Source organism: Crinia signifera, chromosome 1 (genome assembly GCF_055691185.1).
Source record: "Crinia signifera chromosome 1, ASM5569118v1, whole genome shotgun sequence".
Taxonomy (NCBI): Eukaryota; Metazoa; Chordata; class Amphibia; order Anura; family Myobatrachidae; genus Crinia; species Crinia signifera.
Window position 1 is genome coordinate 435,260,014 of NC_139217.1, and position 16,383 is coordinate 435,276,396.

General features: G+C 41.8%; 1 protein-coding gene across 5 annotated transcripts in view; it reads right to left on the reverse strand.

Moving 5' to 3' along the window:
• IPO11 (importin 11) overlaps positions 1 to 16,383 on the reverse strand; it is a 376,178-nt gene that overhangs the window by 255,500 nt on the left and 104,295 nt on the right. For all 5 annotated transcript variants that reach the window (XM_083153175.1, XM_083153179.1, XM_083153188.1 and 2 more), the window contains exons 6-7: positions 8,060 to 8,192; positions 6,391 to 6,449 (exon numbers count right to left, since the gene is read on the reverse strand). In XM_083153175.1, coding sequence (XP_083009301.1) covers positions 6,391 to 6,449; positions 8,060 to 8,192 — 192 coding nt within the window. The remainder of the gene's footprint in view (positions 1 to 6,390; positions 6,450 to 8,059; positions 8,193 to 16,383) is intronic.

Sequence of the window (16,383 nt, forward strand, 5' to 3'; positions counted from 1 at the left end):
AAAGAAATCCTACTGTCAGATGATTTTTCAGAACTGCTAACTACTTTCAGTAACTTTATATACTATTTAAACCAAACTGTATATCAGTGTTCATTGCATCACCATGCACACCCGTGTAGTTCCTCTTTCCTGCCTGGGGTGTCACTGTCTGCTGTGGGACTTCTAGTACAGTCTGGTCTGTATTGAGATACAGGCCACAATGTGACAGACATCACAGCAAACAGCGACACTCCAGGCAGGTAAAAGGAACTGCACGGGTCTTGAAAGGTGCAGGGTGCTATAATTAACACTAATCGTGGTCTGAAAAAACTTTAATATGCAAACCTGATAAGTTACAATGCCTGCTCTAGAATCCTTAAAAACTGTTGGTACTTGGTACTACGGCATTTGCGAAGTGGGCTATTCAGGGTAGTGAAATCGCATTGCATCACATGCCAATATTGTATGGCATGCGATGCGATGCGATTTTCCTATGTAATGCATTCACTGCTCTCTGTCAGTGAATACATTACAAAAATCGGGTCCAATAAAAAATCCTATCGCATGCCATTATTGTATGGCATGTGAAGACATATCAGTTCCGATTTGACATATAATAATGGCATTTAATGTACTATACAATTAAATTAAATATAATGTCATTTATTTAGCCACCCCCCCCCCCCACACACACTATCCACGTCATCCCGAAGCATGGCGAGCGCAGCGAGGGCCGGCGGAGCGAGTCCGGCCGACCTTTTAATACCCCCCATCCACGTCGGCGTGGAGTTGATTTTATATAGTGTGGCGAGCGTGGCAAGCCACCGAGCCCGAAGCGCGGCGAGCCCCGCGAGGGGACGTGTAATACATGTAACATAGTACGCGTGCGCTCGCCAGGCTTCGGGCTCGGTGGCTCGCTACACTATATAAAGTCAACTCCCCGCCAACGTGTATAGTGGGGGTATGAAAAGGTTGGGCGAACGTGCTGCGCTCGCCACGCTTCGGGATGACGTGGATAATGGGGGGGGGGTTCATAAATAAATGACATTATATGTCATTTTATGGTACAGTACATTAAATGCATTAGGACAGGTAAAATTGCATCTCATGCCATACAATAATGGCATGCGATGCAATGCAATGCGATTTGACTATGTTTGCATACATAGTAAAATCGGGCGCCGTGCTAGGAAACAAGTACCAAACTGTCTGCTGTATGGGGGCAGCCATTATGTCAGTGTCAGTTTTCATCAGGAGAGCAGACAGATGCGCAGACAAGACCGCCGGCGGAAGCGGCTTGATTCAAAGGGGTAAGACAGGGTTGGGGGGGGGGGGTTAACCCTACTTGGGGGGGGGGGGGGGGGGGGGAGGCGCTGCCAAAATCTTTGGCAGGGAGAGCAAGTTTCATAGTAATGCCCCTGGTTTTTTTTGCTCCCAAATTTTCATTCCAAACAGCCAGATTGGAAAGATAATCTTCTAGTGTATATGGGCATTTACAATTATAGATGTGATCACATACATCTAGCCTCCATGCAATATAAGACCAATTATCCATAGCACGTGAGCGCTGTTGGACTCTGTAGTGCATCTTAGTGCGCAACTTTTCCCATTAAAAAACACCTTATTTTGCAAAACGTAGTGAATATAACCCTCAAGCAATTTCACTGTTTAATGCAAAAGGAGGCTAGATGTATGTGGACACATCTGTTGTCGCCCTTTAACCCAGTGCCAAGTCCCACAAATAAGCTGCTTGGCGTTCCTTCTGGCAGTGGACATTATGTAATCCTCCATGATGCTATCTGCTCTGTATCAGATATTTTGCATTCAGTGAACAGTCTGTGTTCACAGAAACTAATTACCCATAATAACATTTTTACCATGTAGGTATAACTCTAATAGTCAATTAGCAAGCTGTCATTCAGTTCTAAATTGATTGACAAAAATAATAACATTCTATTTTCTAACAGGAACACGGAGCTGGGCGGAGGGGGAGACTGCTGGAGAGACTGTGGATGAAATGCCTGACTCCCCTAGTAATGCAGCGGATACAGTGTGCACTTGTGGATCCTTACTGCTGGAGGTAATCAAAAACTGACACTTGCTTTACAAATGGTATATATATATATGGTCTACCTCATCAGTTGCCCCTGTGGGCACCACTATGTGGGTAAGACCATTCGGACCTTTAAAGAGAGGGCAGCTGCCCATAGGTCCGCAATTAAACACGCAATTTTGTCGGGAACAAGTGATCAACCTGTTGCCCGTCACTTTGCAGTGGCCCGACATTCCCTTTCTGCTTTAAGACACAGGATTATTGAGCAGATTCTGGCACCTAAACGGGGAGGCAACCGTGGACTAATGTTGTGCCAGGCTGAGAGTCGATGGATTTTCAGACTGGACACATTGGCTCCACGGGGTCTCAACGAGCAGGCTGGACTGTCACACTTTTTATAAAATGGTCTACAGGTGTCATTTGCACCCACACTGTTACTGGGTCCCGTTTGCATGTAGCTTTAAGGATCCACAGGTACATGGGCAGCCATCTGGTATAGGCACAATCCTTAGATGGGCACAGAATAACATAGTATTATCCGGGGCTAATAGCATTAAAACTTTGCCCCGCAACTCGGCTAAGCATATATGCTTGGCCATGATCCCATGCGTGATGTTTTTAATTTTTTCAATTCTTTTTTAATATTTGGTTCATTTTTTTCTGTAACACCTTCAGATTGTTGCACTTTTTGTCTGTACACAATAGCGATATGGTACACACTGGTACCTCCTAAGTTTTGTAACATTTTGACTTTTTTTCAATGAATTAAGGTTTTTTAATATATTACATGTATTTTCTATTTTGCAGTGTTTTGGTTTTGGGCAGGTGGGAGGTCCCTTCATGACCCCGCTGGCTACCCGTAATGAGTGACGTCACTTGCATGCGCCAGAGCGGACGCCGGGGGAGGAATGAACGGCCCTGACCTGCATAAAGGTATGTGTTTGATTGTATGTTAGTTGTTTAATGCACCTTGATAAAAAGCCCACGGAGGCTTGAAACGTTGGTCACAAGCCAGGTTATCCTGTGTCATCATTTCGTTGTCTGTGAGTGCCGCCGTCCACAGCGTTCTACATTACACCGGCTAAGTGAGCCGGGTTCTTCTGAGCGGGCACCCGACCAGTACTGCACCTGCAGCCGCATACCCTGGGAGTGCCGCACCTATGCAAAGTTCTATATATATATATATATATATATATATATATATAGATAGATAGATAGATAGATAGAAGTATGGGTCAGTCCGGCACTCTCCCTGGGGATAGAAGTATGGGTCAGTCCGGATAGAAGTATGTCCGGATAGAAGTATGGGTCAGTCCGGCACTCTCCCTGGGGGTGTTCAGCTGCCCCGGTGCCCTCTCGTGCAAATAGTATAACAATGATCCAATGGACAAGCAGAGGCACTCAGGGGGACTTGGTGAAAAAAAAAGCAAACTTTAGTGTTCCAACATTTCGGGGTTAGCAAACCCCTTTTTCAAGGCGTACACCTTGACAAAGGGGTTTGCTAACCCCGAAACGTTGGAACACTAAAGTTTGCTTTTTTTCACCAAGTCCTCCTGAGTGCCTCTGCTGGTCCATTGGATCATTGTTTATATATATATATATATATATATATATATATATATATATATATATATATATATATATATATGGGTGCGCTACCTAGTATAGAATCTGTACCTCCCAATATAACATTACAATTTCAAAACAGAATAAACATTTCTGAAATAGTGTTCTTGTATATTGAGGATGTTCCCAATGAATAGGCTCAGTCCATCTCTGGGTAAATAATTATTTTATTGGTGAAGAAAACCCGACGCATTTCGTCTCTAAGACTTCATCAGGGGTAAGAACCAATGGGTAGATTTTGTGTAGCTGGTCCTATTTGAAGTTTCTGCTGATCACAGCTGATGCAAATAAAATAAATATCACCAAGTCCTTCTCGATGGGGCTCGATTAAATGGAAGTTTCTGAGTTGAGAGTCTAGTGTAGGTTCTTACTAAGAACAATATCAGGACGCTCTCTCTGCAGTAACCTCCTCGCTCTGCATTCAAAATGAGAAATCAGATTTCTCATATATAGATGATGTCTCATCTCAGAGAATGTCCAGAAGGTCACTTAAATGGCTTGTGTCATTAAAAGTGTTATAGGTGTGTGAATATAGGTGTGCAGATATTAATGGTCAGTCATTTGCGCTGTGAACAATGGTGGGATCAACCAGAAGATAATGCACAGCCCAAATGTTGGGCAACAACAGCTGGGCAACGGCTCAAGGCAGGAGTGTATAACCACGGCCAGTAGGCGATGGTATATAACTCAGTTTTTGAGCACCATCAGCTAGTTAGCAGTTCCAGGTATATATCGCACACTGGTGCAGATGTATTAAGCCTGGAGAAGAGATAAACTGGTGATAAAATGAAAGGAGATAAAGCACCAGCCAATCAACTCCCAACTGTCATTTTTAAACACAGCTCATTGGCTGGTGCTTTATCTCCTTTCACTTTATCTTTTCTCCAGGCTTAATACATCTGCCCCACTGATGGAGGAGGCCTGCGATCACGGCCAGCACAACAATATCATGCTGTTCAATTTCCAGACAATAGTAGCTTATTTTTTCCGAATGGATCCCACTTGCTGATGGCTGGAGTGTGACACCAGTGTAGCAATATTATCCAGCCCAATTGCCGGGCAGCAGCAGCTGATCAAAGGCTCTGGATAGGCGCCGCATAGAGGTGAGGGGACGTGCAGCAGCGGTAAATGTGGCTGCATTTACCAGGTAGTATTAAGACTGTGAGGCGGCAACCAGTGCTTGGATTTTTCCACGAGGATGGAGAGCGCTTCCATATAGCAAGAATGGTATCAGTGACGGGGAGCATATAAGTCTCTTGAAATGATTCTCTGTCTTTAAACGTGTTGACAGTTTCCTCAGATGAAGTAATAAAAAGGAAGAACAACCCTGTCTACCACATTATAACAAACATAATACTAGCATAAGCACAAAAATTGTTCAATAACAAACTTTGGACTGGCGGCATTAATCACATCCAGCCAATCATGTATACACTAAACTTAAACGGAAACTCTAAAGCAACTGTAGATGGGAAAGGTGTTTAACATATGAACATTTCTTGTGTTTTGTTTTGTTATTTTTACCAATATGAAAATAAAAATAATAAATTAAAGATTCTTAATAACCCCCCATTCCAACATAATATATTATATATGACCGCAAAGGGGATAGTTTTAGGATATTCAAAAAAGACAACATACAGTAGAATATGTTTGGAATTATAATTAGAAAGTCAAGTGCATGTTATTAAAATAAAAATAAAAACTTGTCATTTCTAATTACATTTTTATAAGGTATTGGACAACGTTCTTCAACTGTTTTCCATACAGGGCAGTATTCAATCCCAGAGGAATTTCCTGGCCAGGTGAAACATCATCAGTAATTTTTTTTGCAGATTCTGTTTTCCTTTTGTGGGGGGTGAATCATCAAGGGTGAAAATAGGCGCGAATGCACCAAAACCACGTGGATTTGCGGCAAAACTACCGATCCAATCGGTTTTCACTGGATTTTACGCCCAATCGAGCACGTGGATTGAACAGGACAAGTCGAATTTGCCAAAAAATTAAAATAAATTGCAGATTTTTCCTCTGGGACTGAATTACCCCCCTTAATGTACTGGGTAACTGCATCTTGTATTTTTTATGGGTATAGTTCCAGGTGTGTTTTTTGAATCAATCTGCTTAATTACAGCTTCGATACTTAGCACTCACTGAAAGAGCTTGAAGTATAGATATCTGATCAATGCTGTAGTTTGAGCGCAACATAAATTAACACATTATTAAGCACCCTGTCACGCTGCTCATGGCATAACCTTGGTTTTGGCATCTTCAGTCTTTGTTGCAATGATTAAAACATTGTCAATTTTGGTTTTATGCCACTGGCCCTTGGTGGTTTGGAGCAGTGGTTCACAAACTTGGTCCACAAGGCATGTAACATGCTTGAGCACAGAAAGTAAAAGAAAACTGTACTATTTAGACCACCTGTACCCAAGCATGGCTATCCTTAAACCTGGACAGAGTTTGAAACCCATAAACAGCCAGGGGGGGCAGATCTGACCACATTGGGACTTTTTAGACCACACAAGAACTTCTTGAGATAAGTTTCTCTGCTTTTGTTTTTTTTGGTCAGAATATATTTAAAAAAAAACTAATTACTGGAGTTGAGAAATTACAAAGCAACAAATACTAAATACAAACATTAATGTGTATAGCTCCCTTTCTTAGCTATATGTACAAACACAGGCTGAGTAGAAGCATACATACAGTCCAGAAATTACAATCCACTTTCTTACCATAGGTTCCACATTCTGGAGAGGATCTGCAAACCCATGTACAGTCAGTTTGCGTAGAACTAAAATATACAGAATAAAGTTTCCAATTACAGACAATTTCTACACACACATAATTATTCGATAATAAAGAGAATCACACGCAGAGCTACAGTAAATACAGTAGATAGCAATGGACCATAGTGACAGATCTAAACAGAGAATGAGCGGAAATGTTTCTGAAGTCACTGACATTAGTTAAGAATAATATAATGACTGCATAGAAAAGGCTCTTTGTTCATACTTTGTTGGAGTCATTAGTATTTTCTTCAGTCTGTCTTTTGAGTCCTGAAGAGTATGTAATTATTCTTTTGTCTTTATTGTGTGTCTCATTAAAGTTTTCCTCTAGAGATTAACATATACTTTGACCGGTTTCGATTTTTCCTACTTCACAGATCCTTCACAAAGCGACATGGGAAATTATCTTAACACATGGGCAGAATTCTTCTTGCTGAAATTATTAATCCAATGCCTCAGACAGTGCAAGTGACAGCTTTCCAGGATTGATCACCCCCCATTATCTAGCACTCTGACTCTTTTTTTGCAGTGAGAAAAGGGAATACGGCTGTACATATATGTCATACATAGGCAACATGATTTCTCATATTCTGAAATATGGGTCATAATAGTGTGTGCCTGTGATAAATAGATAGAGCTATATATATATAGCGTTCCCGCTAGGCTGTTTTAGCGGGGCGCTGCGCCCTGCCCGGTTTTTACAGGGCAAAATGCGCCCTGCCCTGCTAGCAGCGCCCTGCTAAAACAGCCTGGTGCCTGCCCTGGCTGTGTGCACGGGGAAGCGCAGCGCCACCTTACACGGCGATTCCCAGCGCTTCCCCGGCAGCACGGTAACTTTGGCGGCCCTTTTCATGACGGCAGCGGCCCGGGCACGACCCTTTTGTGACGTCGGCTGCCCGGGACCGCCCACAACTGTGACGTTGGCGGGCCAGGTCCGCCCTCCTTGCTCTGCCCCCGTGCAGCGGCGCCCTGCCCGCCCTCATTTCTAGAGGGAACACTATATATATACACATAAACTCCTGCTATAAGCACCGTTCTTTGTACAGTGTGTGTATATATATATTTTTTTTTATTTTTTTTTATTATTATTGTTGTTAGTAGTTTATCACATTGCCATTTGTATATCCATTTCTTTATCAAATATTTACTTGATTACGCTCCCTTTTTTATTATAACAAAAAAATATTTATTATCCTGCTCTTCTATTTTTAGCTCCCTTATTTTAGAACATATATCCATGACTGTGTACATTTGGAGTATATAGAGAATTTTTAGATGATCTTTGTTTTGGTGAATGTTTCTAATGAATTCTGTATATTTTTACTTTACAATGTGTATGTATGTATGTATGTATGTATGTATATTGATGCGTAGAGGAGACTTAGCCATGATAAAACAAAGTGTCTATAATACTGCAGGATGTGAAGTGCACGAATCAGACACAATGTGTGTCACGCAATTCCTATTTGCAGACACGCCATCTCTCAAGCACAGCCCTTTGCGTGCTACACCTGGTCTACAATGCAAAATGGCTGCCTTTGCACATTGCGGAGAAGATCAATTGAAAACGGTTCTGAGGAAATGCACTTTAAATAGAAAGAGAAGATATGCCCACCTTTTAGTGACAATGCGGCTCTCTCAAGCGAACTAATAGCTTCTGGCAACCCTCCAGCGCAGATCTGTTGCAGAAACGAGTCAGCATGGTGGTTCCAGAGGCAGCAGGTGAAACTGTAGATCTCCGAGGCTAGCTGAAAGGTAAAAAAAGGACAATTTGATGTATGTGATGGTGACTCATCAACCCTGTGTTTGAAGACATGAAAACACCAAAGTTTCGAGCTGCTTTATTTCAGGCTTCCACTAAATCACTGAAAAAATTGGCACTCAGCGTCCAATCACCTTACATTTGCTGAAAGATAAATCAGAGGAAACTCCAGCAAGCAGATTCTTTAAATAACTGACAATGATGAATTTTGTGGAGTTCAAAGAACAAACCTGAGAAACGACCCAGTATTTAAACTCCAGCAGAGTCTGTGACTTTGGATTGATGTGAAGGAGGCTCGCTCTTGGGAATAAAACCGTAATTAAATATTATACACAAATAAAGTATTTGAAGAAACACGGTTCGATTTGGTCTATTTTTCTATTAGATTTTTCGGTACTTATGTATTATCTGGGCGCCCGATTTTTTTCGTTGCATGCCACTACTTAAGGCATGCGATGCGATTTTTCATTGTAAAGACCCGATTTTTAATTGTATAGTCACTCATGGGTGATTTCATACCCCCACTATCCAACTATGCATGGAGTTGATTTTATATAGTGTGGCGAGCGCAGAGAGCCATCGAGCCCGAAGCGCGGTGAGCGCAGCGGATTACTTTGTATTCTGCGTCCGCTCGCCACACTTCGGGCTCGCCACACTATATAAAATCAACCCCATGCGTAGTTGGATAGTGGGGGAATGAAATAACCCATGGGTGACTATACAATTAAAAATCGGGTCTTTACAATGAAAAATCGCATCGCATGAATTGTATGCCACTATATTGCATGCAATGCGATGCAAAAATCGGGCGCCCAGATATTACATAAGTACCGATTTTTCTTATATAACGGTTTTTAGCCGCATTCGATCCCAATGCGAAGTCCCGCAGCAGCGAAATTGAATAACAAAATAGACTGGCCAGGCAAGCCTATATAGTACAGATCTGTACTATATAGCCGAAAACCTAATGTTGCTTGCCGTTCGATTCAAACCCAATCGATCCAGGATCTAATTGCAAGCAAAATCGCACCGTGTGGCCCTTTAGGCCAGTAATTACTAAACTTTTTTTGAATTACAGCACCCTGGGAAGGGGGGTGTTTGAAGAGTATAAAGCAGTGTGGTCTTTTGGAATCCTGCCTCTCAGGCTGATTTTCTTTTTATTGTGCCTAAAAAGAAACATTGCTCTTTCTACTGCATGGCTTGCGTTAAAGTGATTTCAGGGTCTCAAAAGAAAACCCTTTGAGGACTGTGAAGAGCAAAAGGCCACTCAATCAGATATGTTACTGGAATTTATGATCTGGATGAAGAATGATGAAATAACCCTTTGCATCTTCAATGGAGGATCCTCTCAAATTTATAACATGGAAAGTTATCTTCCTAGTAGCTATAACTTCGGCAAGATGAATTGGCAAAATTCAAGCCCTTTGCATGGAAGAACCTGATCTGATCCGATTTCCAGACATAGTGGTGCTGAGAACCCATCCTGACCTTCTCCCTAAATCAAGAAATAGTGCTGCCTAGTTTTTTTTGCTGAACCTAAAAGGTAAGATGAAGAAGAACGGCACACTCTGGATCTGGTTAGAGCATTTAGCAAATATCTTAAAAGATTGGAAGATATGATGAAATCCAGACGCTTGTTTGTTGTTCCAGAATGAAAAACTTGGCTCCTTCAAATAAAACTTCGCTAGATGGATTAGAAGCCTCATTACTTTCATCTAGGAGCAAGAAGGTTGGGTTGTCTTACATGTGATTAAGGCATAGTCGACCAGGACAATGGCTACATCTTGGGATAGGAAGTCACAGGCGTCAGTGAGAGACATCTGGCATGCCTAGTCGCCCATCTATACCTTCCCGAACACTTGGGGTTGAATGTTTTGACTATCCACCTTGGGGGACCATATCTTGAAGGGTGTTTTGACTGAATCAATAATTGCATTGACTTTGTTTCCTGACCTTTTCTTAGATTTGGTATGTCTACTGGCAGCCATTGGTTGCCCTACCCCCCCCCCCCCCCCACACACACACACACACACACACACACACACACTCACCACCTCCATCCCCACTTTTTGAGGTTTTTTTTTTCATGGGGCCTTCTAAGGAGATGACTTGCAAAAGATATTCAGGAAGGGGATGAGCATTGTGGTATACCCCAGGTGGGTGGCCCTAAGAAAAACCTCCTGTCTAAGCGAACGAAGAGGGAGGATATCCCACTGTCATGGCTGCCATTGGATTTGCTACTTTTTTCACAGCACCCCCTAGGCTAAAAGATTCTCAAGACAGCTAAAGGTGCCACGGCGCACAGTTTGGGAGCCAATAACATAGGCCATTCTGTCTTTAATGCTACTACAGTATGTCCATGCTCTCTTATTTGCCCACTGTGACACCAGTGTATACATTTACTAAAGATTCTAAAAATAAAAATGGTGATGTTGCCCATAGCAACCTGATTCCATCTATGATTTTCTAGGATGCAATAGAGATATGATAGAAGATTGGTTACTATGGGCAACATCAGCTCTTTTCATTTGTATAAGCTTTAGTAAATTTATCCCCAGGTGCGGTAAGTACCAATTACCATTAGTGAAGAGAGCAGACAATAAAAACAATGAATAAAACAATAGTTAAATAAGTAAGCAGATCTGATTATCTGTTATTTTTACTGCTAAAATCAGAAACTGTGAGCTCATGGTAACAGGTAAACTTTAATTGGCTTTATATATTGTATTTGGAAAGATTTGCTGTATGCTTAACAAGCTGAATATCGACCTTTATACATCTCCCGTTACAGACACCTTAATGACTACTAACATTAAAAGCAATATTGGAAGTCTGCATTAAGCAAAAAAGTAAATTCTATACTTAAGCAAAAATACTGGATGCGAAGCAACCTCTGGGAACCACAGTACAAGAGATGCACAAACATTTCTCATGAACTTGGAAAATAACATGCTATCAGAAGGGATATTTGTCATCTAAACTTAAACTGCGTGGGCGTGTTGTTGTTTTTTTTATTGTATTCCTCGCGATAGACTCTAGTTTAATCTAAGTAGCATAAAGGATAAACACTCCTCGAGCACTTAGAAGACAGACTGGGTTCCTGCAATCAGAAAATCTTAGCGCTATAAAACATGCAGAGACGTTAAATGTACTATATAAGGAAAAACCATCATGCATGGAAGTTGGAACACAGGAAATAGGGCTTTGGGGAGTTACAGCTCAATGCTACCTTGAGGGCAGCAGGATTCCAACCTCCTGAACACAGATAACGTCAGTGCTGTAAGTCAGCTGAAAACACGTCTTTGTATTTGTGTTAACCCCTTCCTGACAGAGCCAGTTTTTGCGTTCCTGACAGAGCCCTTTTTTTCAAATCTGACATGTCTCACTTAAGTGGGGATAACTTTTTTTTGCTTTTACTTATCCCAGTGATTTTGAGATTGTTTTTTCGTGACACATTGTATTTCAAATTAGTGGTAAATTTGGGTCGATACAGTCTGTGTTTTTTTGTGAAAAATACCAAAATATCGTGAAAAAATGGAAAATTTAGCGATTTGCAAAATGTTAAATTTTCTGCTTGTGAGACAAATAATCTTACCACTCAAAATAGTGAATAACTAACATAGACCATATGTCTACTTTATGTTGACATCATTATTTCAACTTCCTTTTCATTTTTTGGGACACTAGGAGGCTTACAATATGAATAGCAAATTCTCAAATTTTCAAGAAAATTTCAAACACTGATTTTTTTAGGGACCAGTTCAGTTCTGATGTAACTTTGAGGGACTTGTATGTGAGACACCCCCATAAATGATGCCATTTCAAAAACTGCACCCCTCACAGTATTCAAAACAGCATTTTGGAAGTTTGTTAACCCTTTAGGTGTTTCACAGGAATTAAAACAAAGTGTAGGTGAAATTTCAAAATTTCTTTTTTTTTGCAGATTTGCAATTTTAATACATTTTTATAAGGAACACAGTACATTTTACTAGAGAAATGTGACTAAAAATTGATTCCCCCAATTCTTTTGTTTTCATAAATATCCTATATGTGGCCCTAGTGTGCACGGTGACCAAACCACAGGCTTCATAATAGAAGGAGCACCTACTTGATTTTGGAGCCTCCTTTTTATGAGATTATTTTTTAGGCACCATGTAGGTTTCAAGGCACCATAAGATGCTAAAAGTTAGGAACCCCCCCACAAGTGACCCCATTTTGCAAACTACACCCCTCAGGGAATTCATCTAGGGGTATAGTGTACATTTCAAACCCCCAGGGGTTTCACCAATTGTGGTACAACTGGGCAGTGAAAATGAAAAATTATTTTTTTTACACAAAAATGCAGTTCTGGCTCCAAATTTGTCATTTTCAGAAGGTATGAAGGAGACAAAGCACCCCAAAATCTGTGCCCCAATTTCTCCCGAGTACGGCAATGCCTCACATGTGACCAAAAAATACCAGTTGGGTGCATGGCAGGACTCAGAAGGGAAGGAGTGATTTTTGGATTTTGCAGCTCAGATTCTGGTGGAATTTTGGTGGGTGCTATGTCGCATTAGCAAGACCCCCCAAGCACCAATACAGTGGAACCCCCCCACAAGTCACCCCATTTTGCAAACTACACCCCTCAGGGAATTCATCTAGGGGTATAGTGTACATTTCAAACCCCCAGGAGTTTCACCAATTTTGATACAAGTGGGCAGTGAAAATGAAAAATTACATTTTTTTACACAAAAATGCAGTTCTGGCTCAAAATTTTTCATTTTCAGAAGGTATGAAGGAGAAAAAGCACCCCAAAATCTGTGCCCCAATTTCTCCCGAGTACGGCAATGCCTCACATGTGACCAAAAAATACCAGTTGGGTGCATGGCAGGACTCAGAAGGGAAGGAGTGATTTTTGGATTTTGCAGCACAGATTCTGGTGGAATGAATGGTGGGTGCTATGTTGCACCAATACAGTGGAACCCCCCCACAAGTCACCCCATTTTGCAAAGTACACCCCTCAGGGAATTCATCTAGGGGTATAGTGTACATTTCAAACCCCCAGGGGTTTCACCAATTTTGATACAAGTGGGCAGTGAAAATGAAAAATTACATTTTTTTACACAAAAATGCAGTTCTGGCTCAAAATTTTTCATTTTCAGAAGGTATGAAGGAGAAAAAGCACCCCAAAATATGTGCCCCAATTTCTCCCGAGTACGGAAATGCCTCACATGTGACCAAAAAATACCAGTTGGGTGCATGGCAGGACTCAGAACGGAAGGAGTGATTTTTGGATTTTGCGGCTCAGATTCTGGTGGAATTTTGGTGGGTGCTATGTCGCATTAGCAAGACCCCCCAAGCACCAATACAGTGGAACCCCCCCACAAGTCACCCCATTTTGAAAACTACACCCCTCAGGGAATTCATCTAGGGGTATAGTGTACATTTCAAACCCCCAGGGGTTTCACCAATTTTGATACAAGTGGGCAGTGAAATTGAAAAATTACATTTTTTACACAAAAATGCAGTTCTGGCTCGAAATTTTTCATTTTCAGAAGGTATGAAGGAGAAAAAGCACCCCAAAATCTGTGCCCCAATTTCTCCCGAGTACGGCAATGCCTCACATGTGACCAAAAAATACCAGTTGGGTGCATGGCAGGACTCAGAACGGAAGGAGTGATTTTTGGATTTTGCAGCTCAGATTCTGGTGGAATTTTGGTGGGTGCTATGTCGCATTAGCAAGACCCCCCAAGCACCAATACAGTGGAACCCCCCCACAAGTCACCCCATTTTGAAAACTACACCCCTCAGCGAATTCATCTAGGGGTATAGTGTACATTTCAAACCCCCAGGGGTTTCACCAATTTTGATACAAGTGGGCAGTGAAAATGAAAAATTACATTTTTTTACACAAAAATGCAGTTCTGGCTCAAAATTTTTCATTTTCAGAAGGTATGAAGGAGAAAAAGCACCCCAAAATCTGTGCCCCAATTTCTCCCGAGTACGGCAATGCCTCACATGTGACCAAAAAATACCAGTTGGGTGCATGGCAGGACTCAGAAGGGAAGGAGTGATTTTTGGATTTTGCAGCACAGATTCTGGTGGAATGAATGGTGGGTGCTATGTTGCACCAATACAGTGGAACCCCCCCACAAGTCACCCCATTTTGCAAAGTACACCCCTCAGGGAATTCATCTAGGGGTATAGTGTACATTTCAAACCCCCAGGGGTTTCACCAATTTTGATACAAGTGGGCAGTGAAAATGAAAAATTACATTTTTTTACACAAAAATGCAGTTCTGGCTCAAAATTTTTCATTTTCAGAAGGTATAAAGGAGAAAAAGCACCCCAAAATATGTGCCCCAATTTCTCCCGAGTACGGAAATGCCTCACATGTGACCAAAAAATACCAGTTGGGTGCATGGCAGGACTCAGAACGGAAGGAGTGATTTTTGGATTTTGCGGCTCAGATTCTGGTGGAATTTTGGTGGGTGCTATGTCGCATTAGCAAGACCCCCCAAGCACCAATACAGTGGAACCCCCCCACAAGTCACCCCATTTTGAAAACTACACCCCTCAGGGAATTCATCTAGGGGTATAGTGTACATTTCAAACCCCCAGGGGTTTCACCAATTTTGATACAAGTGGGCAGTGAAATTGAAAAATTACATTTTTTACACAAAAATGCAGTTCTGGCTCGAAATTTTTCATTTTCAGAAGGTATGAAGGAGAAAAAGCACCCCAAAATCTGTGCCCCAATTTCTCCCGAGTACGGCAATGCCTCACATGTGACCAAAAAATACCAGTTGGGTGCATGGCAGGACTCAGAACGGAAGGAGTGATTTTTGGATTTTGCAGCTCAGATTCTGGTGGAATTTTGGTGGGTGCTATGTCGCATTAGCAAGACCCCCCAAGCACCAATACAGTGGAACCCCCCCACAAGTCACCCCATTTTGAAAACTACACCCCTCAGGGAATTCATCTAGGGGTATAGTGTACATTTCAAACCCCCAGGGGTTTCACCAATTTTGATACAAGTGGGCAGTGAAAATGAAAAATTACATTTTTTTACACAAAAATGCAGTTCTGGCTCAAAATTTTTCATTTTCAGAAGGTATGAAGGAGAAAAAGCACCCCAAAATCTGTGCCCCAATTTCTCCCGAGTACGGCAATGCCTCACATGTGACCAAAAAATACCAGTTGGGTGCATGGCAGGACTCAGAAGGGAAGGAGTGATTTTTGGATTTTGCAGCACAGATTCTGGTGGAATGAATGGTGGGTGCTATGTTGCACCAATACAGTGGAACCCCCCCACAAGTCACCCCATTTTGCAAAGTACACCCCTCAGGGAATTCATCTAGGGGTATAGTGTACATTTCAAACCCCCAGGGGTTTCACCAATTTTGATACAAGTGGGCAGTGAAAATGAAAAATTACATTTTTTTACACAAAAATGCAGTTCTGGCTCAAAATTTTTCATTTTCAGAAGATATGAAGGAGAAAAAGCACCCCAAAATATGTGCCCCAATTTCTCCCGAGTACGGAAATGCCTCACATGTGACCAAAAAATACCAGTTGGGTGCATGGCAGGACTCAGAACGGAAGGAGTGATTTTTGGATTTTGCAGCACAGATTCTGGTGGAATGAATGGTGGGTGCTATGTTGCACCAATACAGTGGAACCCCCCCACAAGTCACCCCATTTTGCAAACTACACCCCTCAGGGAATTCATCTAGGGGTATAGTGTACATTTAAAACCCCCAGGGGTTTCACCAATTTTGATACAAGTGGGCAGTGAAAATGAAAAATTACATTTTTTTACACAAAAATGCAGTTCTGGCTCAAAATTTTTCATTTTCAGAAGGAATGAAGGAGACAAAGCACCCCAAAATCTGTGCCCCAATTTCTCCCGAGTACGGCAATGCCTCATGTGTGACCAAAAAGTGGCAGGACTCAGAAGGGAAGGAGTGATATTTGGATTTTGCAGCACAAATTCTGGTGGAATGATGGTGGGTGCTATGTCGCATTAGCAAGACCCCCAAAGCACCAATACAGTGGAACCCCCCCACAAGTGACCCCATTTTGCAAACTACACCCCTCAGGGAATTCATCTAGGGGTATAGTGTACATTTCAAACCCCCAGGGGTTTCACCAATTTTGATACAAGTGGGCAGTGAACATGAAAAATTACATTTTTT